The 23,654-nt window shown below is 36.4% G+C and overlaps 1 protein-coding gene across 2 annotated transcripts; it reads right to left on the bottom strand.

The window, feature by feature from the left end:
- Positions 1–15,322: 15,322 nt before the first annotated feature.
- On the bottom strand, positions 15,323–20,023 carry LOC113298031 (ASC1-like protein). 2 transcript variants are annotated; one of them, XM_026546671.1, is made up of 6 exons: positions 19,522–20,018; positions 17,875–18,104; positions 17,592–17,747; positions 17,147–17,332; positions 16,405–16,589; positions 15,323–15,827 (listed from the first exon to the last, which is right to left on the bottom strand). In XM_026546671.1, exons 1-6 carry the CDS (start codon positions 19,660–19,662, stop codon positions 15,796–15,798), a joined length of 930 nt encoding a protein of 309 aa, XP_026402456.1. In that variant the 5' UTR covers positions 19,663–20,018; the 3' UTR covers positions 15,323–15,795. The 2 variants fall into 2 exon arrangements, with proteins under 2 accessions (XP_026402456.1, XP_026402457.1); XM_026546672.1 differs by lacking the exons at positions 15,323–15,827; positions 16,405–16,589 and adding an exon at positions 16,781–17,001 and having other exon boundaries at positions 19,522–20,023.
- Between the last annotated feature and the right edge of the window lie 3,631 nt (positions 20,024–23,654).

The raw sequence follows: 23,654 nt of genomic DNA on the forward strand, positions 1-23,654 counted from the left end.
CCAGCAGAAATTCTCGGTCGAGAACTTCCGACAGTTCGCGGACTGAGTCTGCGGACTGGTTTCGCGGACTTGGCAAGCCAATTCCACAATCCTCCCGATTTCTCTTGATCAACAAAGTTCGAAAACTTTGGTTCAAGGAATACATGGTTATGTAATCTAAACTCTCATTTCAATCATTGAGACATTCTCAGAGGATGCTATGTAGCCGTTATTCACAGACTGATTCACGTCAGAGCAATTCTCAAAGTGATTGAAGCTTTTCATGACTTTCGTCACTAGGTGAAGATAAACTTGATCAAAGCGAAACGCTTTACCAACACACGATTTCGAGATAAAAGATAAGCAAATGAATGCTCAGCTCGAAATGTCAAATGTGTATGATCTAGTCTATATAGCATACAACTTTTGTCTCATAAGAAGTAGGAGATAGAATAGATAGACTTTTGAGTGATAGATAAGTTCAAGTCTCCACATACCTTTTTGTTGATGAAGTTCCACGGTTCCTTGTATAGATCTTCGTCGTTGTATGATGAATCTCCATGAAGTCCTTGAGCTCAACTACACTTTTCTATCCTAGTCCGAGACTTAGCTATCTAGGCTAGAAATCAAGACTCATAGTTTTGATCACTAACATTGACAAACATGCTTTAGATAGCAATGCATGCTAGGTCGACCGAGCTGTGCTCTAAGAAATCTACTTAATAAAGGCAACATATGAAATGTGAATGGTGTGCAGAATTCGTGGAAGAAATGTTTGGAACGGAATATATTACTTAATCAAGGGAAGTTAGGGAATGCCATACACATATGTGAAGATGGTGATGGACCCGGTGGTGAAGGTCTGGAAATTAGGGGTGAATTATTTGTGGTTTGCGGGTGTAGAAGGGGTTGTGTGGTCCGAGTCATAACAATATATTTAACCAAATCAGAACTAGAGAGTTGACTACGATTTTTGCTCTCCTCGGATCACATTTTTCTCTCCCTTTAACAAAAATCTATTTTAAATTTAACTATGATGCCTCATTTCTTAAGAATCATACCATGTGATCGGGATTAATCATTTTCTCAGATGCAAGTTAATGTTGTGGAGCAAAATGCACCCCAATAATAGCTCGGGATGAAGAGGCGTATATACTGCACCAGAGGTAATTAAAAAGGCAAAGGATATGAAAGTTGACAAGTTGTATTTGGAAGGAAATTGTCTTAATGTAGTAAGTGCAATTAATAGTAGTTTAGGTAGTGTTAAATGGAAAAATAATAGTTTGTTGAGTGATTGTATACACTTGCTTTCCTTTTTCGGTTCTTGGAAATCTACTTATGTCCCTATAAAGAGTAATGAGACAACTCATTCTCTTGCTAAGGATGCTAGGCTTAGAACTGACCTGCTCTCGTTAGAGAGAAACTAGATGTAATTTCATTTTATGATGAATGTATCTCTTCTCCTTGTTAAAAAGAGAGAAACAAAATAAACAAAAGACTTTACATTTCATCTTATTACTAACCAGCGCCGAGTTTTAGCCTAATGTAGATATCAAGTCTATTAAGGAAATCTTTTTTTGTTGTGGATGAAAGTAAAGCGGCCGATGTTACTGTAGGATAGTGGTAAAGTCTTTTAAGTAATGTTGTTTGAAATTCTAGAAAAAATTCTTTATCGGTGGAATGATTATTGACATTATAAAATTTTCAAGATTCTTCCCATATCACACGTTCTTTTGCAAAATAATTCTTTATCGATCTTACTCAATCAGAAAGTTGCGCTCAAATGATTGTTGGCATTAGGCCTATTCCTATGGGTATGCCAAAAAAATATTGTTTGGCATACCAGGTGGCATGGCAAACCATTTGTGCCACTATGGGAAAACCACTGAGTGACCGAGTTTCTAGCGAGCGTTATTGACTTCATCGCTGGCGTTATAATCAATTTCGCCAACGTTCGAGTTTCTGACGCCTATAAATACCGCACCTTATTCTCTTCTCTTCTCAACTCTTCTCAATTCTTCTTCTCAAATCTTTTGATTTTCTTAAACTTATGTTATTAAACTTAAACAATTATCTTTTGATTTTCTTAAACATATATGGAGAGAAGAAAAAAAAATAGAAAAGCCAAGGGATGTACTAGTACCCCAGTTAGTGGAATAAGTTTTGTCGTGGATACAAATTATGAGTTTGGTAATGTCAGGCAAGTAGTCGGCGAAGGTATGTTATCTGATCACATATATGACCATGAGGAGCGAGCTAGTTCAGTAACTCTAAGAGGTGGACGGACTGAGTTACGTACGATTTTCCAATTACTTCCCCCTGTTGTTCAAGAGAGAGTTAGAAGATATCCTTGGCGACATCTATATCAAATACAACCTAGAAACCACGGGACTTAAGGAGTTCAAGTTATATTAGAACGATGGTGGAAGACTACAAACATGTTCTTTTTCAAGGACTTTAAATGTGGTAAGTCAGTTTTTTCTAGTAGTTTAATTTTTAGATTATGTGTTTTGTTTTATAAAAATCAACAAATTCTAATTATGAAAAATTATTGTTAATAGGAGTTACATCGATAGATTTGTACATGTTAACGGGAATTCCATGTGCTGGAAACTTACTTCCATTTAACAAACTAAATTGGTTATCAGAAGATAAATGGAAACAAAGACTTCCCTTATATTCAAGTGATGTAGAAGGAAATGTTTCATATAGACAATTAAAAGCGCAATGGTTAAAAGTGGCTGGGTTGAAAGCATTTTTGATACGTTATGCTAGGAAAATGAATGAAAACATGGTAGCTGGTAATGAATATTTGTTTCTCGACCATTATGAGGAGCTCGAACGTCTGTTTGTATTGTGGACACTAGGACAATGTCTATTTCCAAATGCTAGCTCAGCGATGTTAATTGGGTTTCTCGAAACATTAAAAGATTTAGAGCAAACACCAACATATGATTGGGGGTCTACGATTTTATCAGAGATTTACATGTGAAAAAGCGGGGATCTAACAACACCACCCAATATTTCGCTTAGCAATCTGTATGGACCAACTCTGAAACACTTTCTAAAGAATCAACTAGACAGTCAGACTTAATCTAGGTAAAAGTATCTCAAGGAGTTAATATCTCTCTCTTGTTTTGATTCACTCAAGCTAATAGAAATCAGCGAGTCTATAATCAAACACAAGGAATAACTTGGACGGTACCAAAGACCAATGTCCAAGGATCAATCAATATCAATCAACAACCAAAGGTCGGATTTCCAATTGATTGATTCAAACGCACAACCTGTATTATTTCAATTATATAAACAAATATAAAACGAAAATAGAAATAACACAGACACCAGAATTTTGTTAACGAGGAAACCGCATATACGGAAAAACCTCGGGAACTAGTCCAGATTGAATACACACTATATTAAGCCGCTACAGACACTAGCCTACTCCAAGCTAACTTCGGACTAGACTATAGTTGAACCCCAATCAGTCTCCCACTGATCCAAGGTACAATTGTACTCCCTACGCTTCTGATCCCAGCAGGATACTGCGCACTTGATTCCCTTAGCTGATCTCACCCACAACTAAGAGTTGCTACGACCCAAAATCGCAGGCTTTAATAATAAACAAATATGTATCACACAGACAAGTCTATCAAAGGATAAATCTGTCTCCCACAGAAAAACCCTAAAAGTTTTTGTTCCGTCTTTTGATAATAATCAAGGTGAATAGAAACCAATTTATAATCCGGTCTTATATTCCCGAAGAACAGCCTAGATTAATCAATCACCTCACAACAATCTTAATCGTATGGTAGAGAAACAAGATGTCGTGGAATCACAAACGATGAGACGAAGGTGTTTGTGATTACTTTTTATATCTTGCATATCGGAGAACTCTCACGATCTCAAGCCAATCAATATGATTGTACTGTTACGATAGAAGATGCAAGATCAGATCACACAACTACGATAAAAGTAGTATCGGTCTGGATTCACAATCCCAATGAAGTCTTTAAGTCGTTAACCTGGTTTTAGAAGAAGAAAACCAAAGATTAAAGGACAAATGACTCTAGCAGGCAAACTAGTATCACACGTAAGGTGTGGGGATTAGTTTTGCACAATACTAGATGTCTCCTTTATATAGCCTTTCAAATCAGGGTTTTTCCTTAGTTACAAAGAAATCAATATCCACCATTAGATGAAAACCTGATTTAGATTCAAGCTAATATTTCTCAACCGTTAGATCGAAAACTTAGCTTGTCATACACAAATGACTGTACGCTTCTAGGTTTGTTAACCGTACCCAAACGTGTACATTGTTGGTTCAACAATAGTCTACCCAAAGAGGCTAACCATACGAGCGTTTCATACCAACCATGTTCTTCTTCACCATAACTAGTTCAATTGACTCAAATGAAATAGTTAAGGAAGTTGTTCAATTGCAAGGAAATCTTATGTAACTACACACGACACAATTGAAGCAAAGATGATTTGATTCACTCGAATTGGTTCATGAACTTTAATAGCCACGGTTTGCAAATGCATTCCTTAGTCTTTAAAATTAAGTTCAGAAATCATCTTTAGATATATAACCTTCTCAAGTTCGCAGACTAGGTTCGCTGACTTAAGACACCGGATAGAGTTTACAAACTCCAACAGAAATTCTCGGGTTCGAGAACTACGCCGGTTCGCGGACTTGGCTCACGCAAGTAGTTTATCAACTCCGGCAGAAATTCTCGGGTTTGAGAACTTCGGACGTTCGCGGACTGAGTTCGCGGACTTGGCACTTGCCATACTTCCGGTTTTCTTGATGAACAAAGTTCGAAAACTTCGGTTCAAGGAATCCATTGGTTATATAATCTAAACTCTCATTCTAATCATTGAAACATTCTTAAAGGGCGTTATATAGTTGTTACACTATTTCTCGTCAAAGCAATTTTCAAAGTGATTGAAACATTCACGACTTTCGTCACTAGGTAAAGATAAACTTGGTCGAGGCGAAAAGCTTACTAACACATATTTCAAGATATAGATAGGCGAGGTATTCTCGGCTCGAAATACCAAATGTGTATGATCTAGTCTATATATACAGCATACGACTTTTGTCTCAAAGAGTAGGAGATAGAATAGATAGACTTTTGAGTGACAGATAAGTTCAAGTCTCCACATACCTTTTTGTCGAGAAGTTCCACCGGTTCCTTGAGCAGATCTTCTACTTATATGATGAATCGCCATGAAGTCCTTGAGCTCAACTACACTTATTATCCTAGTCTGAGACTTAGCTATAAGAGACTAGAAATCAAGACTTATAGTTTTGATCACTAACATTGAAAAACATGCTTGAGATAGCAACGCATGCGAGTTTGACCGAGCAGTGCTCTAACAATCTTCCCCTTTGTCAATTTTAGTGACAAAACTATCAATACATATGGAATACAAAAAAGATAATGAAACTTTAGTAGCTCCTATTCCACATGTCTAATCTTCAACATTGCTCGAAATCTTCGTCACTTCCAAGTACTCCAATGATCCCAAAGGTTGTAAGTTTAGCATCACCGTTGTTGAAGATCCGTAGATATAACAATGAGAAAGCATCGGTCTCGATCATTTTTATACAGTGTCATAGTATCATTATATAGTGTCAAAGTCCAATTGTATCACAACTTCAACAATAATACTATGGTGATATGTATCACTCCCCCTTAGTCAATACTCCATCTCACATGAAAACTACTCCCCCTTACACAATGATTCGAAAACCATATGTATTTGTAGTGTGAACTACATATTAATTCTCCCCCTTTTTGTCAATAAAATTGGCAAAGGTACAAGAACGGGATCATAATGAAATTTCCGTAAGAGACATTTCATGACTGAGAGAAAGAAACACACATCATCTTATTTAGATGCAATCATATAGCCGAAGCTAACAGCATTCATCAAGGAGTTTAAAAATACAAGATAACCCCTTTAAAATTCCACAGTCGCACACCCCTCAAGATATGACCATTAAGCACAAGTTCAAAAGAACTCTCCCCCATTTGATGTCATTCCCAAGGGAACAACAACGAACGACCTTAATTTCAAGAGAAAAGAAGGATTTTATTGGACACCAAAACCATGAGAATGATTTTTATATCCAACACTCAATCAAATTATTCGTAAGTAAACCCATGAATAATATAATTGGAATACATAATCAAATTAACCACAAAAGTGATCAATTTAATTCATTGTGCTCAACATAAGTAAACTTACGGATCAACGACTAACATAACCATTAGAAAATGATTAAGATAGCCGTTCATATACTCAACACAAGAAAAACTCATGGAATATATGAAAACTCAACTAGACTAATTACAAGAGATCCCATAATTAATCTAATTGGAATACACAATCAAACTAATCACAAATGTAATCAATTTAATTGTATTTTGTTTTTCTCGACATAAGAGAACTTACGGAGCAATAACTAAATAACCAAACAAGATGATTAATTTAGTTCACAAATGCTCAACATAAAGTATCTTACGGAACAACCAACCAAGCTAATCAAAAATTAATCAACTTAGTCGTATCGTGCTCAACATAAGACACATTACGGAACCTCACGGTAATACAAAAAGGATGGATCAATGAAGATCTATACCATGGAATACACAAGGATTCATTCTTTTGCACAAGCATATACAATAGCAATAATCCTTGGATACAAAAGATTTTAACCTATCTTCCGTCAAGGGTTGACAATATAGGCTTAACTTTTGTATATGTCAATAGTCTATTCATTCTTAAACCAATACATGAATACTGATCATGAACGACTTTACTTTTGACAAAATATGGGACAACAAAGTTCACGGACGTAAACACAAATATCCCATAACAAGTTGCAATATAACAAAATCAAAAATATTGCAAACCATCATCCTCCAAATAGTTTTATAATTTTAAACCAAAAAACCTAAAAATAAGAAGATGAAAATAATAGCTATGTGTAGTCACAATCATCGCTATTCAAAGCACTAGTTATTCTTCCAACTAAACCAAAAAGAAGACTTACTAGGCAACTAAACTCAGTTTTCCTTGATGATTTCATACCTCTGAAATGGTCAATCGAAATAGAGATCACTGATATCCTTGATCCTGTTGACCGTAGAGACACCATGTTCATACGTTAGAACGTTAGTTTTTCGATCAACAATGCGAGCATAATGACGAGCCTTTGCGCAGTCAAGGATAACTTTCTTCTGATTTCTGATCAAGATATTCTGAGTACCAAGGATTTTTGTCTGTCCATCAATGAGTTGGTTTATCTGCAGTTGAAGGTTAACAAGTTCGCTCTTGACTTCATTCTGAACGCGAATTAGATCCTTGACTGATTCTCCAATCCAAGAGTTATACTCTTTCTTTTCAAGCATCTTCTTCTTGATGAACTCTTGAGCAGAATCACATCCTTTGAGATCATCCTCCATGTTAGGGTTAACTTCTTCTTTTGGAATAGTTTTCATCGAGTTCCTTTATGAAGATTAATGAACACTTATAATAATTATATGTGTTCAAGTATACACCCTAGAGTTCCTTGAGGAGATATGGACGTTCGTGGGCCGACCGAAATTCCAAAGTAGCTAGACCCAATTTGGAACACTGCATACTGTGTTGTTTTTAAGGATCCTTTGTCTCTAGAGAGTCATAAGAAAGAAATACAAAAATAATTCAAACATACAAACCGAAAGAAAATCAACGATCATACTTGAGCATCTCTCAGACATCATCCTTGTATCTCTCAAGTTAGATACAAGAATGGAGATTTTCTACTAGGTAGTAGAGGGAGACATAGTCTCACCAAAGGTTCTGAGAGAATAGTTATGATTTCCTCCAGGATATCTGATTTCAGCATTTCCTAACTTTTCACGGCAGTCTCCAGATTTAGAGAACTGTCTCACAACCCTTCCTGGAAGCACAAGAGAGGAATCTTTCTGAATACAAAGTCTAGGACCTCTAGAGAATGGTTCTAGGGGATCTTCGGAAACGGGTCTCCATACTTTAGACTTATATTTACCAGAATTATTCTTATAAACATAGGACATGCTTTCATGGGTAGCACAAGAAATTTTACCACTAGAATGCAACCCATTCATGTAATGACTTCTAGGAAGAAGATAATTTTTATAAGAAGTCTGATTCCTTGTGAAGAGGTTCGCTGCAGTAGTCGACTGACTATTTACTCCATTGACAGTGGAAAGAAGAAAATTGCAAAGTCTAGAAATTTGTTTCCTCCTGGCAAAACAATGGACAACATAGTGATTTCCTTTTCCACAAAAAGTACAGGTTCGTGGAGAAGACGCAACAGTTGGTATCTGTTTTAACTTTTCAACCCTGTGAGAAGATTGTAAGTTATATAACCTTTTCTCGACATAATCTTCTCTTTGAGAATATTTCTTCATGTACTGTATGTCAAGAGGAACAGTTGAAACAGAAGAAATTTTCCTTAAGACAGAGTTTTCCTTTTCCAAGGTCATACATTGTTCATGGGCTAGTGAAAGTGATGCATCTAGCTTTTCTTTCTCAACACGAAGTCTATCAAGATCAGATGAATGTGTCTTGATCAAACATTTTTCTCTAATTGAGCCTTCTTTGATCAGCTTTTCAAGATCACAAATCTTTTCATGCTGTAGATTATTCTCTTGAAGAAGTTTCTCAATATCCTTAGAGAATGACTCTATGATGTTATATAGTACATGTTCACGATCAATAGACTTTTCAAATTCATCAATGAGATGTTCATGATTCTGAAGATCAACAAACTCAATAGAATTTTTTGGAATTTTGGTGAGCTCCATTTCAGCTTTTTCCATTGTGTCCAATGTCTCATTGGAGGAAGAGTGGCCAACACAAGATGGGACAATCTTCCTACCTCGGGATTCGGAAGAATCAACTAAGGAGTAATCCTTTGAGGTATTTCTGAGACACTTGACAGTGTTGAAAGCTTTAGGAGGAATTTTGGTATGCGTACGAGATTTCTTCCTCAAACACAGACTTGTAAGGTCTTAAACCTGTTTGCCTGCTCTGATACCAATTGAAAAAGAGGGGGTCTAATAACACCACCCAATATTTCTCTTAGCAATCTGTATGGACTAACTCCGAAACACTTTCTAGAGAATCAACTAGACAGTCAGACTCAATCTAGGTAAAAGTATCTCAAGGAGTTAATATCTCTCTCTTGTTTTGATTCACTCAAGCTAATAGAAATCAACGAGTCTATAATCAAACACAAGGAATAACTTGGACGGTACCAAAGACCAATGTCCAAGGATCAATCAATATCAATCAACAACCAAAGGTCGGATTTCCAATTGATTGATTCAAACGCACAACCTGTATTATTTAAATTATATAAACAAATATAAGGCGGAAATAGAAATAACACAGACACCAGAATTTTGTTAACGAAGAAACCGCAAATGCAGAAAAACTCCGGGACCTAGTCCAGATTGAATACACACTGTATTAAGCTGCTACAGATACTAGCCTACTCCAAGCTAACTTCAGACTAGACTATAGTTGAACCCCAATCAGTCTCCCACTGATCCAAGGTACAGTTGTACTCCCTACGCCTCTGATCCCAGCAGGATACTGCGCACTTGATTCCCTTAGATGATCTCACCCACAACTAAGAGTTGCTACGACCCAAAATCGCAGGCTTTAATAATAAACAAATCTTTCTCACACAAACAAGTCTATCAAAGGATCAATCTGTCTCCCACAGAAAAACCCTAAAAGTTTTTGTTTCGTCTTTTGATAATAATCAAGGTGAACAGGAACCAATTGATAATCCAGTCTTATATTTCCGAAGAACAGCCTAGATTAATCAATCACCTCATAAAAATCTTAATCGTATGGTAGTGAAACAAGATGTCGTGGAATCACAAACGATGAGAGGAAGGTGTTTGTGATTACTTTTTATATCTTGCCTATCGGAGAACTCTCACGATCTCAAGCCAATCAATATGATTGTACTGTTACGATAGAAGATGTAAGATCATATCACACAACTACGATGAAAGTAATATCGGTCTGGCTTCACAATCCCAATGAAGTCTTTAAGTCGTTAACCTGGTTTTAGAAGAAGAAAACCAAAGGGTAAAGGAGAAATGACTCTAGCACGCAAACTAGTATCACACGTAAGGTGTGGGGATTAGTTTTGCACAATACTAGATGTCTCTTTTATATAGCCTTTCAAATCAGGGTTTTGCCTTAGTTACAAAGCAATCAATATCCACTTTTAGATGAAAACATGATTTAGATTCAAGCTAATATTTCTCAACCGTTAGATCGAAAACTTAGCTTGTCATACACAAATGACTGTACGCTTCTAGGTTTGTTAACCACACCCAAACGTGTACATTGTTGGTTCAATAATAGTCTACCCAAAGAGGTTAACCATATGAGCATTTCATACCAACCATGTTCTTCTTCACCATAACTAGTTCAATTGACTCAAATGAACTAGTTAAGGGAGTTGTTCAATTGCAAGGAAATCTTATGTAACTACACAAGACACAATTGAAGCAAAGATGATTTGATTCACTCGAATCGGTTCATGAACTGTAATAGCCACGGTTTGCAAATGCATTCCTTAGTCTTTAAGATTAAGTTCAGAAATCATCTTTAGATATATAACCTTCTCAAGTTCGCAGACTAGGTTCGCGGACTTAAGACACCGGATAGAGTTTACAAACTCCAGCAGAAATTCTCGGGTTCGAGAACTACGCCGGTTCGCGGACTAGGTTCCCGGACTTGGCTCACGCAAGTAGTTTGTCAACTCCAGCAGAAATTCTCGGGTTTGAGAACTTCGGCAGTTCGCGTACTTGGCACTTGTCATACTTCCGGTTCTCTTGATCAACAAAGTTCGAAAACTTCGGTTCAAGGAATCCATTGGTTATGTAATCTAAACTCTCATTCCAATCATTGAAACATTCTTAGAGGGCGTTATATAGTTGTTACACTATTTCTCGTCAAAGCAATTTTCAAAGTGATTGAAACATTCATGACTTTCGTCACTAGGTAAAGATAAACTTGGTCGAAGCGAAAATCTTACCAACACATATTTCGAGATATAGATAGGCGAGGTATTCTCGGCTCGAAATACCAAATGTGTATGATATAATCTATATATACAGCATACGACTTTTGTCTCAAAGAGTAGGAGATAGAATAGATAGAATTTTGAGTGACAGATAAGTTCAAGTCTCCACATACCTTTTTGTCGAGAAGTTCCACCGGTTCCTTGAGTAGATCTTCTACTTGTATGATGAATCTCCATGAAGTCCTTGAGCTCAACTACACTTACTATCCTAGTCCGAGACTTAGCTATAAGAGACTAGAAATCAAGACTTATAGTTTTGATCACTAACATTGACAAGCATGCTTGAGATAGTAACACATGCGAGTTTGACCGTGCAGTGCTCTAACAACATGGACCTCGGTGATTGCTCGACGTATGTCGAAGATAGTTTTAATGCTTTTTGGGGTTGGAGGTAAGAACCAATATTTTTCACATTATGTATTTGTTTGTCAGTTTCACATAAATTTAGTAACCAATAATGTTATTATTTTCAGTATTGGTGGTATACATATTTCCGTGTTTCGGAACATTCTCTTAAGAATCATACCAATGTATTTCCGATCATATGGAACTATGATTCCGAGAATTGGGCACTAACACAGATTGAAGATGGTCAACATACTGCTATTGTTCATAAGATTCAGCAGTTGTGTAGAACAAGCCTTAACCTTGTCTCCCTGCCGTATGAAGCAATACCTGAGTTCGAAGAAGAACTAGCTCAGAGAATGGTACAGCTAAGCCTTACAAGGATGGTGTTATACAACCCTATTTCTGAAAAGGGTGTTTGGTATTATGGTGAAAGACAACTTCTTCAGTTGCAAAGAAGATCAGTGATAGACGTCAACCCTTATCCCAGTTCAGATGTTTCATAAGACGATTACTTCAAATTGATAAGGGAAGGTCATCATTGGCAAGAAGCTGATCAATTGATCCAGGAGCCAATGGACAGAAATGACTACCTATCTTGGTATAACACTATTTTCAAGCCCAATATTGCTATGCAACCACAAAGTTTGGGTCGGATGAATTTCCCAGCTTTAGGTAGGATGCCACTTGCCGATGAATTTCTTCCTTCCCAACCTCCACCAGAGACGGGTGACGCCTTTGCATATCCTTCTCAAAGTTCATCGTCAAACATGCCACCATTTTCTTGGGAGGTACAGACTATATCCAACACATCTGGAGAGGTTGTTACTTATCCAATTGTTTCTAGTGCACTTGATCAGACTTATCCATACTTTGGGATCAATGCTACAGAGTTGCAGTATCAGACCCGGTTGAACGATTTAAATTTTATACTTCAGGGATTTCAGAAATTGTACTTGGATGAGTTGCAAAAACTGAGGGACAACATGATGTTTGACATGAGTCAAGGATTTGATGATAATGATGGTTCAGGTAGTAGTAGATGAATGATTCCCAATATTAGAGGAATGCGTCCCGGTGGTAGAGTTGTTAGAGTAATGAGTACTGGTGGTAGAGGAATGACTCATTTGACTCCCAGTGGTGGAGGTGGAGGAATGAGTCCAACTGGAAGTCAGCAAAGTCGTGGAAGTGAAAGAAGATTGAGACGTCGTTATATGCAGGAGTTACCAGAAAGTTCTACTCCAAATATAGTGTTAGATAGTCAAGTAGTACGTGGTGGTGAAGAAAACATTGGCTTGACTACAACTCCTGCAAAGAAGATCAGTGATAGCCGTCAACCCTTATCCCAGTTCAGATGTTTCAGAATACGATTACTTCAAATTGATAAGGGAAGGTCATCATTGACAAGAAGCTGATCAATTGATCCAGGAGCCAATGGACATAAATGACTACCTATCTTGGTATAACACTATTTTCAAGCCCAATATTGTTATGCAACCGCAAAGTTTGGGTCGGATGGATTTCCCAGCTTTAGGTAGGATGCCACTTGCCGATGAATTTCTTCCTTCCCAACCTCCACCAGAGACGGGTGACGCATTTGCATATCCTTCTCAAAGTTCATCGTCAAACATGCCACCATTTTCTTGGGAGGTACAGACTATATCCAGCACAGCTGGAGAGGTTGTCACTTATCCAATTGTTTCTAGTGCACTTGATCGGACTTATCCATACTTGGGGATCAATGCTACAGAGTTGTAGTATCAGACCCGGTTGAACGATTTAAATTTTCTACTTCAGGGATTTCAGAAAAACTGAGGGACAACATGATTTTTGACATGAGTCAAGGATTTGATGGTAATGACGGTTCAGGTAGTAGTAGGGGAATGAGTCCCAACATTAGAGGAATGAGTCCCAGTGGTAGAGCTGTTAGAGGAATGTGTACCAGTGGTAGAGGAATGACTCATTTGAGTCCCAGTGGTGGAGGTGGAGGAATGAGTCCAACTGGAAGTCAGCAAAGTCGTGGAAGTGAAAGAAGATTGAAACGTCGTTATATGCAGGAGTTACCAGAAAGTTCTACTCCAAATATAGTGTTAGATAGTTAAGTAGTACGTGGTGGTGAAGAAAACGTTGGCTTGACTACAACTCCTGCACGTAAGTTTAGTCATATGCCAGCTGACATAATGACTCCAGCAGCCACATTGCCTCAACCTCATCAGCATTTCAACCCTTCCAGCAGCCATTGCAGCAAACTCCTCAAGAATATCAAAAACACGTGTTTCAAGATTTGTATCGTGTTCCCTTGCGCCCTGAACCCATTGCTTATCAAGGTTATGGTGATTCTGATGAGACTCAAGCACCAAGTGAGTCTCAAACCGGCTCGCTAACTGATATGTTGAACAACACTCTTGATCCAGAAAACGCGGGCAATTGGATCTTTGGTCAGGGAGGAAATGGACAAGGTAATGAGTAGTTTAAATGTAATCTTTTAGTTGAAATGTAAGCAATTTAGTTGAAATGTAATCTTTTTTTTTAATTAATGGAAGCTTTTTTTTAGATTAATATTCAATTACAAACTAGTTTTACATTTCATTAAAAATTAAGATTGCAAATACAAACTTATAATTTGAGTCCCTGCACATGAACATTATAGAGTTCATACATTCGTCGTGACTAAACCATCTTCCGTTATCTTCAGCGAATTTGGTACGAGCTCTAATTTCTAGTTTTTCATTTGACAACCTAGGATTATCCCTTTTTATCAACCACATAATTTGCTGATACTTTCTAACATTGTTATTGACGAAACAATAACGATTTTGAAGACACTCATTTGTTCTTCTTGGATTTACATGACTTAACATCGTGAACCATTAAAACACAGTGTCTCATAAGTTAAAAGTCTCTAAATTGAAATCTCTATCGCTTGCAACTGAAACCCAACATCGAATTAGAGAAACATCTTCCTCTGGAGTAAAATCCACTTCGGTTATGCAAGCACTAGGCATGTGGAAATGAATTTGAATTTGAAATTGCGTTGGAATGGGTAGAAATTATGTATTTATAGAGGGGAGAAATGGTAGCCGTTGGATGAAGATCTGATAAGCGTTGATCAGACCAGCGAGCGACAGCTTGACTAACATTGGCGTTGCAATGACCAGAGAGCGCTGACTTGACCATCGAGCGATGGACTCTCTATCGCTCGATGGAAACTCAGTCTTGTATGCCTATATGTTATTCCTGACATATAGGCATATGAGTTTGGCATACCCATAGTGGGTACATATATGCCAAAAATCAGTCTTTCACATATGCATGGGAATAGGCCTTAGAACACTTTTAATATTCTTCTCACATTGCATGTCCTTTTGCTCTTATATATGAATCTCTCACACGCTTTCAGCACTTTCTGTATAACTTCCCCTTATGAAAAGTTAAAAAACTAGCATGGATTATCCCAACCACGGAAATACACGGGAAATACTTTTTTTTTTTAATCAGAGGAAATACTTTATTACCCATATCTTCATTATTTGTTTGCGAAGAACAGGTTAGGTGATGCTATATCATAAACACAGCAAATTGATCTTACCCTCCTTTCATGTTAGAATCTTATGACATGGACCATTCTGACACGCTAGACTTCCTTTATACTCTTTCAATGAGGCGACTGAAGTTCAAACAGTGTGACCAACTTTGTCTTCAATACCAACTTCAGCTAACCATATATTCACAGATAAGAATCACTCATAGATCTACTCAGCTTGATCTTCAAACCTTGGGGAGAAAATGTTAAGATTTTCAATGCAGTAGTAAGACTCAACTTATTTAGAGAAAAACAAGACTAGATTCAATCAAGAAGATTAATCTTTTGTTGGTAATTTAGCTGAGACAAATGCCAGGTGACAAACCCAGTATATTGTATAAATTTTAAGGCGGGATTTGAACCTGCCTACAACATATAATCAGTGTGAAGATCTTACAGCATAAGAAAAAAGATCTTTCCTACAGGCGTCTATAGTTGCTACCCTCTAAACTATGCTTTAAATCTGCAACACAAATGACTGTCATACTTTCTAGTGCAACTTACCTTCATTTTGAAATGAATTCGTGGATAATAATTACGCGCAAGCGAACCTCCAAGAAAAATCATATGTTCTTTTTTTTCCCTCCCCGAGTAACTCATTTCTAGCTCTGACCAAGAATATATATAAATGGTGCAGAACTAAAATGAAAAGAATAATATCAAATTAATTTTGTCTGGATCTTGTGAGCACGTTCTTAATGCATACCGTGGTGACTTTGTCACTAGAATTTAAAGGTTAGTCTTCGTGTTCATCTTCACCTTCAGAATCTGCATAGAGGAAAAACAAACATTGTTATACTTACATGCACAACAGGGAGCATTATTGTTTCAACACTCATTTTTCCTAGCCCTGAATGAAGGGTAAAAAATAAGTTCTAGTGAAACTTAACTAGTACTTTTTTGACGCATGAAAATGTCAACCCAACCTCTTTCAGAGGATAAATTGACTTAATGTAATGTTATATGTGAACCAAAAACTAAGCCCGGAAACTTATTTTTTTTAAAAGGATTCTGAAAAGTGAAGGGTGTTCAATTCCCATAACAACAAAAAAAAAGGGTTTTCTGCCATATGAGGAAATGCATCTAGTGTATGATGTACATGAAACACATGTAAGCAGGATGATCTCAGCAACTTCACCAGCATACTGGAGATTGGCTTGTGTTTTAAGATTCTAATTTACTACAAGCCGGGCCTAGGGTAACTAACAGGTGACAGTTACTTTTGCTTTTCGTGAGAATAAGAGGTGATTTCCATATAGTTCGTTTCTTTTCTTTTCAAATGAATCCAGATTGTTAGTTTCAGGAAAAGAACATAAAAAATTCACATAATAAAGTAGGTGCATACCAGATCTAACATCATCACTAAGCTGACCTCGGGCCTGAATTTGTTTTATAAGCATCCGTTGAATCAGCACCCACCAGTAAATATGAAGAACAAGCAAACAGTATAGAAGAGAATTGAATACGTAATAGTAGATGGGACCCTCTGTCTGATGTTTATCCTTATCCAGCGACATGAGAACTTCATAGCTGATTCAACAATAAAAAAACTCAAGGAATGTACAAAAAGGTTCTGAAATTACTTAATGATATAACCACCCATGAAAATAATAAAGAGTATTAATGAAGGAATGACCACCACTTTGTGAAGTGATCAATGACAACAAGTATAACACTAACATAATAGCATTGAATTATATACAGATCTTAGGAAAAGAATGCAAATTAAATCTCCAATTTCTGCTTAAATTCCAAAGAGACATTGGTATAATACAAGTTGGACGCTTGTAACAGGATAGAATTGAAATATTGAACAGAACTTTTATTTCATAATGCAGAATTGTTTCAAACTAATATGTACTTGAAGGCCTATCAAACAAATCGTAAAACAGTTTAGCACTTGAAATCGGACTCAATAAGTAACAGATGCCTGAAGCTGAGCCTGAAAGTATCAAAATCAACTGCTTCATGAGCTCAATATTAAAGATTGATGTAAACCATAAGTCATATTTGCCTTCTTGGAAATTAACCAGGCCCGGACATAAACACTTATTATCACTATTTATTATGAAGCTAGTTATACTGACCTGGTACTCCAGAGAATCCAAAATGGGTAGTATATAAGACGGAGTACGAGCCATGTCAAAACAAACAGAATGAATGACGAGCTTGCAAGTCTTTCAAAACCACTATATTTGGACATCTTCCCAATTTCCAAGAAAACATCACTTGTATCATGAAGAGCTAAAACAACAGAACCAACTCGAGCAAACCTAAGAATAGAAGAAAACAAAAATGTCATTCAGAATGCAGCAGAAGATGAGAAAAATAGCATGAAAAAACATGGACTATATAATTTAACATATAAGCTAGTACAATTAGAGACAACGAGGTAACTAATGTTGTTACTGATGACTTTTTATCCCACTAACTTCTCCATTCTTCTGGATGTATATCGGGGCTTATCCTCATTGTTGCTGTATGAAAGATAAAGCAATAGAGTAATAGTCTAAACCATTTTTGAGGTGGTACCTGAATATGTAAGATAATATAATGAGAATGGCAGTTGCCACATGATGAGACATTGATACGCCGAAGTCTGAACGCCTTGTTTCCCAGAAAATCAAAGCAAATATGGAGTATGTGTAGAAACCAGCAGTATACATGTACACGCCTTTCAATTTCAATCTGTATAGTAGGTGAACCATAAGCCACTAACTCAAGATAGACTAATGTAAGCCTTTTACGAAATAGACTGGAAACCGTGAAATAATCGCAACAATTATGATTACACATTATAGAGGGTACAGCTTACTTCAGCTTTTGATCAGGCCAGACCTGATCTCCGGGTCCCACCCAGAATTTTCTGGTATCAGTAAACCAGGGCTCGTCATATGTAACTGAAAGTGCAAGAACCTCAGCTGAAAGATAATATATGCATTTCCATGCTGACTCCTTGAATTTATGGATCTTTTTCCTTGTCTCTTCTGTCTCAACGTTTATCTTTCGATAACCTTTTCCAAGAATCAGTCTTCTAGCGACTTCCTGCAACAAGCATATATCAACTTAATTAGTATAGAAGGAAGGGTAAGTGAGAAAACAGAGAACAGTTACACTTAACCTACGAAGGAAGATGTGTACAATACTATACCATACATATGAATTATATAAATGAAATTCACCGATATATCAGATAATATAAGGGAGTACCAGGTATTAGGGTTTGTAGTTCAAACAGATTTCAGCATGAAGAGATATTGTCAAATTATCCCTCCTAATTAAGATGAGTTAGTTTACTTCTCCAATCAGCCATTACATTGTCTAGCTTAGTTTGAATGCACCAACTAGACCATGTTCTCTTTTCCAAGATTAAAGTATTTTCTCCAATCAGCCATTACATTGACTTGGGCAAAACAAGTACATATCTGTAACATCTAACTGAAGAGCCTATTCTCTCACTGTTTATCAAAAAAATTACACTTTTCGTACTAATTACAATTAGATCCAAATACCACATAAACAAAACCTGAATAATGGCCAAAGCCATACAGAACCAACAATGAAAGAATACCATGCATCAAAGGTATACTAATGCATGGTGACTCTAGCATTGTTACACAATTACAAGATTCAGTTCCCTGGACATCACACAAGCTACATCTTCAACCAGGAGCACAATCAAGAATGCATTTGTTAGGGGAACAGGAAGCTTCTATGGTGCTCCTCATTACCGGCTCAAGTGAAACATCAACGAGATTGAGGTTCGATAGACTTACTTCAAACGGCATGAAAAAATCGTGGCAGCAGGAATAGCACTCTAAGGAAACAGAAATGATATCCTGTGTTTCAAGTATAAGCTAAAATTTAACTAGTTATAAAGATAATAAAGTTCCAGTTAAAACAACAGTTGTGGTTTTTGGGTTTCTGGATGAAGTGTAGATGATGATAATCTATTAGCAAATCCTAGCCAAATATTCCTGCAAAGCCCCAGCTCAGTGAGCACACTAATCAGGGCGTTGTAACCCCATAACCAATTTTCAAATTCATGTACATTGCTTCTCTATTCTTACTTTTCTAAATCTGAAATCGAGAGGAGAGTGATATTGCAAGAAAATAAATGTAGGCTGTAAATCTTCCACATCCACAGGGAAAATTCTACAAAATCTACTATATCATGAAGACCCAGATGGAGCAAAATGCAGTATAACTACAAACAACTTATTATCGATCACCGAACAGCACCCAAAATTGCAAAGTTTTCTTAACCAAGCGGCCTCAAAACAAAATAAACAGCCTACATTAAATGCCAAGTACTAACTCCCTCAAATTTGATGTATGTTTTTGCTCAATAGCATATGCATTGAACAACTTAAGCACGAGATAAGTAACAACTTAAGGATACACATCACAAAATAAACAAGAAATCATGACTATAAACACGAAGAGAGAAAGAGAGAATTACCTCAAAGATGAATCTATCAAGGAAGAATCTGACAGTGGGGAAGAACAAAACAAACAGAGGAAGAAGGAGAAAGTCTTCATAACAAGGGTAAGATTCCTTTTGCCAATCAAGATTACCAACAGATTGCATTACAAAATCCATACCTATATTAGTAATACTCGTACACCTGAGACTTCTTCTTTCTATTCTTTTTGTGGAAAAAAACAGATATCACAGAAGACTCTAACTGAGATCCTAAGAGTTCAACTGACTCCAAACCAGGAACATTACTCTGTCATAGTCTTCTTTCTAGCTAGCTCTGAGAAGAAATCAATCAGAGAGAAGAAGTAAATAAATGAATAGATATATGCATAGCTGCCTCGATGTGGATTTTTCTGGGAGACAATTTGCTGATTAATTGAATCTTTATTGACGGAGATTCTTATAAGGAGATTAGAAGGTTTATATCTCGTATCCTAGTTATCTCTCCGTACCAACTTATGTTTGACTTCGACCAAATCTCAACCTTCCTTATCATCCTCGTCCAATTTCAGATTTATATGTAGCCCGATTTTGTATATTGTGTTCGGATACACCAGAAGTTAGTTTGGATATAAGATTTTAGAAGACTTATCTTAAATATAGCCCATACATTATCTATAACTTTATGTTAAAATGAAAATCTAAAAAATCTTAATTTTTTTATTTTTATCATCAATCAAACTTAAATCTAAATCGTATTTCTTTTCAAAATATGGAATCTACATGATCAACCTAGCTCCATCTACGGAAGTCTCTATAATGAGAAATACCTCAAACATCAACCAATTCTTCAAGAGCACTGTTGTTGTTCCGTCTTCGTCCAGACACAATGCTACCCCGTCCAGACGGTAGCGGATATCATCGATCCTAGTTCTCATAATTGTATGCATGATAAAATAAGCAACCTACCGACTATTGCAGCCCAAAGAATCATAAGCATCCATCTCTCCCAAGATAGCCTCCTGGACAGAATTATCTAGCCACATTTAAAATCCGAAAAATACACTACTGCATCTAGGTACAAATGTCTAATCCAAGAAGTTGGTCAATCTCATCAGAACCCCTTCCTAATGACCAAATTCCTGTGGACCTTACCATGTCCACTAAAAATTCAGCTTTTCTAGTGGAAAGCAATCAACGAAGGTCTACCTATTCTAAACTGCATCCATCTGACCAACTCCAACCTCTGCCAAAAGTGCAATTCCAAACAAGAAATAGTGGTTCACTTGTTACTCCACGACCTAATAGCGGTCACATCTTGGAACAACCTACTCTCTCTACTCTCAACCATTCCAAATTCAAAACAGAGTTCTATAACTATAGTAACTCCTAAAACACACATTTCCCAGCTCCTACATGAATCAGCTTCACCTTCAGTTATCACCTCACTTGGTTTTCCTTTTCGGACCTTATGGTTAACCAGAAATGAGCTAATATACCGTCAGAAACAAATATTATCAAAGGAAATTTTATCATGGGCCTTAAAAAAACAACAAGAATACTCCTGGACTATGGAATTAAGCACTGCCGCATGTGCTACCAGGGGACTCGCCATCTTACAACCAATTAAGAGGTACAAAAAAGACGACAACAATATCAGTTGGATGGTCTTTTCCTATCATGGATTGGATAAAGATCAACATTGATGGAGATGCTAGGGGATACCTGGGATTTTCTGGTGCAGGTTTTATATGCGGAGACTCGGAGGCAAGAATAATAATGGCTTGGCGCAACCTGTAGGAATAACGACTACATTAACTGCCGAAACTTGGGCCTTACTTATGGCATCTAGAACCGCCATGGAAAGACAATGGCCAAAAGTTCTATTTTAAACGGATCCAGAAAACCTTATTTGATTGTTATCTCTCCGGGTGCTCCGCCTTAGTATATCTCTGATATGATCGATGAAATAAAGAAGATAATGAGTCTGCAATCAGCTATACAATACAACTATAGGGTGGGAAATCATGCGCCAAATGCAATGCCTAATCACGCAGCAGATGGAAGTCAAGCCAGAAATATACCCATAAAAATATGAGACTAGACAATCCCAAATTTTCTGAATCAAATTACTCTTCATGATTTAATGGGTACTACATACTCATGTGTAATTGTAACCTACTTCCGTAAATAAATGCATGCTTCAAGAAAGAAAAAAACACTTTTCCCAAAAAAAAAAAAATTTCCTTAATTAAAATCCAAATGAATTATAAATTTTTATTTTGCTAGAAAAAAGAATTTCATCCGATCAAAGAGAAATACATTTGAGTAGTGAAAAAGTTTGGAGTATAACCGAACCATTTACCATAGACTCTACAAGTTCTACAATGTTTAGCTGCAACATCAGCCTATTTTTGTGAGACTTCTGTTAAGAAATTCAAATCTAATAAATATAAAAGAACTGACTACTGACTTGCAATCATCTTAAATTAATTATTCCCTTCGTCCCACTATTAGTGGGACGGAGGTAGTATAACTTAAACAAATTGTACTTCCTCTCTTGCCCTTCTCACAAATTATGAACCCTAAATCATACTCCCTCTTTCCCATATACGACGAGAATAAGAAAAACTTTGGTTTTCATAATTTTTCTCCTACTTACCTTATTTATCCTTATCATTATCTTATCCAAGTATAAATGTTAAATATTCTTAGAGCTATGTATCTCTATCTCATAATTATCTAAATTGTATGATACATATGCATCATAAATAAGGGCATATGTGCAATAAGAAGCCTCAAAAATGGAACTCTGTATATACAATGAGACTAAAAAATTTCTAACCTCCGCTTTTATAATAGGGACGGAGGGAATATGTTTTAGGGTTCATATTGAATTATAATTTTAATTACTTCTATTTATTCCTTTAAAAAATCTCCCTAACAACACCAATCGAAGTGGAATTAAATACGTCTGATTTTTTTCTTAAAATCATTTTTCCATAAAACTTCATAAACATAATCTATAAAATAATTATTCTTTAAGATGATGTTTTTTATTTTCTCAATCATGGTTGTATTAAAATTGGTTGAGGGTATTGACTATTCTTCGAAATCATCAATTATCTCACAGATTTTACATAAACTTAACTATGAAAATCATGTACTCAATTATTTAATTTTGGGAATTTTAAGAAACTACCCATGTGGGGAAATGTATTTTAAAAAATAACCCCATTTTTTTCGAAGTTAATTAAATGCCCATACCGTTTATGATTATGTCATGTCTAACTTGCTAGGTATTTTCTCATTGACTTGGTCAATGTTTGATGTTGCAATTACATTATTAGCCTTTGAACCCTAGTTTCCTATAAAACATAATTATATATTCCTTTATCCATCCGAGCGATGCCAACAGGCACCCAAATCATCTGATCCCTAATTAGGTTGAGTGAGGGAGAACTATTCTTTCCCATTTTCTCTCAGTTCACTATTATTTCTCTTTGTTGTTGTAAGAATCCAAGTTGCTGGTGGTGCAGATTTATAGAATGGAGAAGATTCAGATGAGTTTGAGAGAATCAATGGAGAAGATTAAGATTCAGAGATGCAGAAGAATAGGGTAAGAATGTGTTTCAAATAGAGATGGGTTTTGAGTCTGGTTTTGTGGTCGAGAATCAGTAAAGAGAAATTGATGCTTCTATTAAAGGAAAGCATGGGTTTGTCTTGAATTTGATAGTGTCGCTTAAATGGGGTTCAATGGTTTATATGAGATTAAAGATATTAATGAGAAGACAAATTTCAGAATTTGGGGAAATTTTTTGTTAAATTGAATCAATACATGCATCTGCTTCTTCCGCTTCTCTTGCATCACCAAGTCCACCAAAAATCTTATTTCCATCAATCAAGTAATTTGTACAATTCAGGTGGTTTTAAGAATGTGATTTTACTTTATTTCCATCCTAATTAATCATTGCGTCATTCGATATCTTTCTCGTGAATCCACCATCTTCTTACAACTGGTAAATCATGGATCTGGTGTTTATGTGCATAGGTTAGGATAGGTTTGTAGGTTGGATTTATGTGTTTGATGAATGTTTAAAGTCCAGGGTCGTTGTTGAAATTGAATAGGTTTGCAGGGAAGGAGATTAAATGGCATTTGAATTCAGCATGAA

The sequence above is a fragment of the Papaver somniferum genome, chromosome 7, assembly GCF_003573695.1.
Source record: "Papaver somniferum cultivar HN1 chromosome 7, ASM357369v1, whole genome shotgun sequence".
Lineage (NCBI taxonomy): Eukaryota > Viridiplantae > Streptophyta > Magnoliopsida > Ranunculales > Papaveraceae > Papaver > Papaver somniferum.

Bases quoted from the DNA above. Each gene is read 5' to 3' on its own strand.
- LOC113298031 (XM_026546671.1), bottom strand. From the start codon at position 19,662: ATGGATTTTGTAATGCAATCTGTTGGTAATCTTGATTGGCAAAAGGAA. The intron at 17,333-17,591 runs GTACCACCTCAA...TTCTATTCTTAG, and splicing joins ATATTATCTTACATATTCAG to GTTTGCTCGAGTTGGTTCTG. The intron at 16,590-17,146 runs GTCAGTATAACT...TTGTTGAATCAG, and splicing joins TGGATTCTCTGGAGTACCAG to CTATGAAGTTCTCATGTCGC.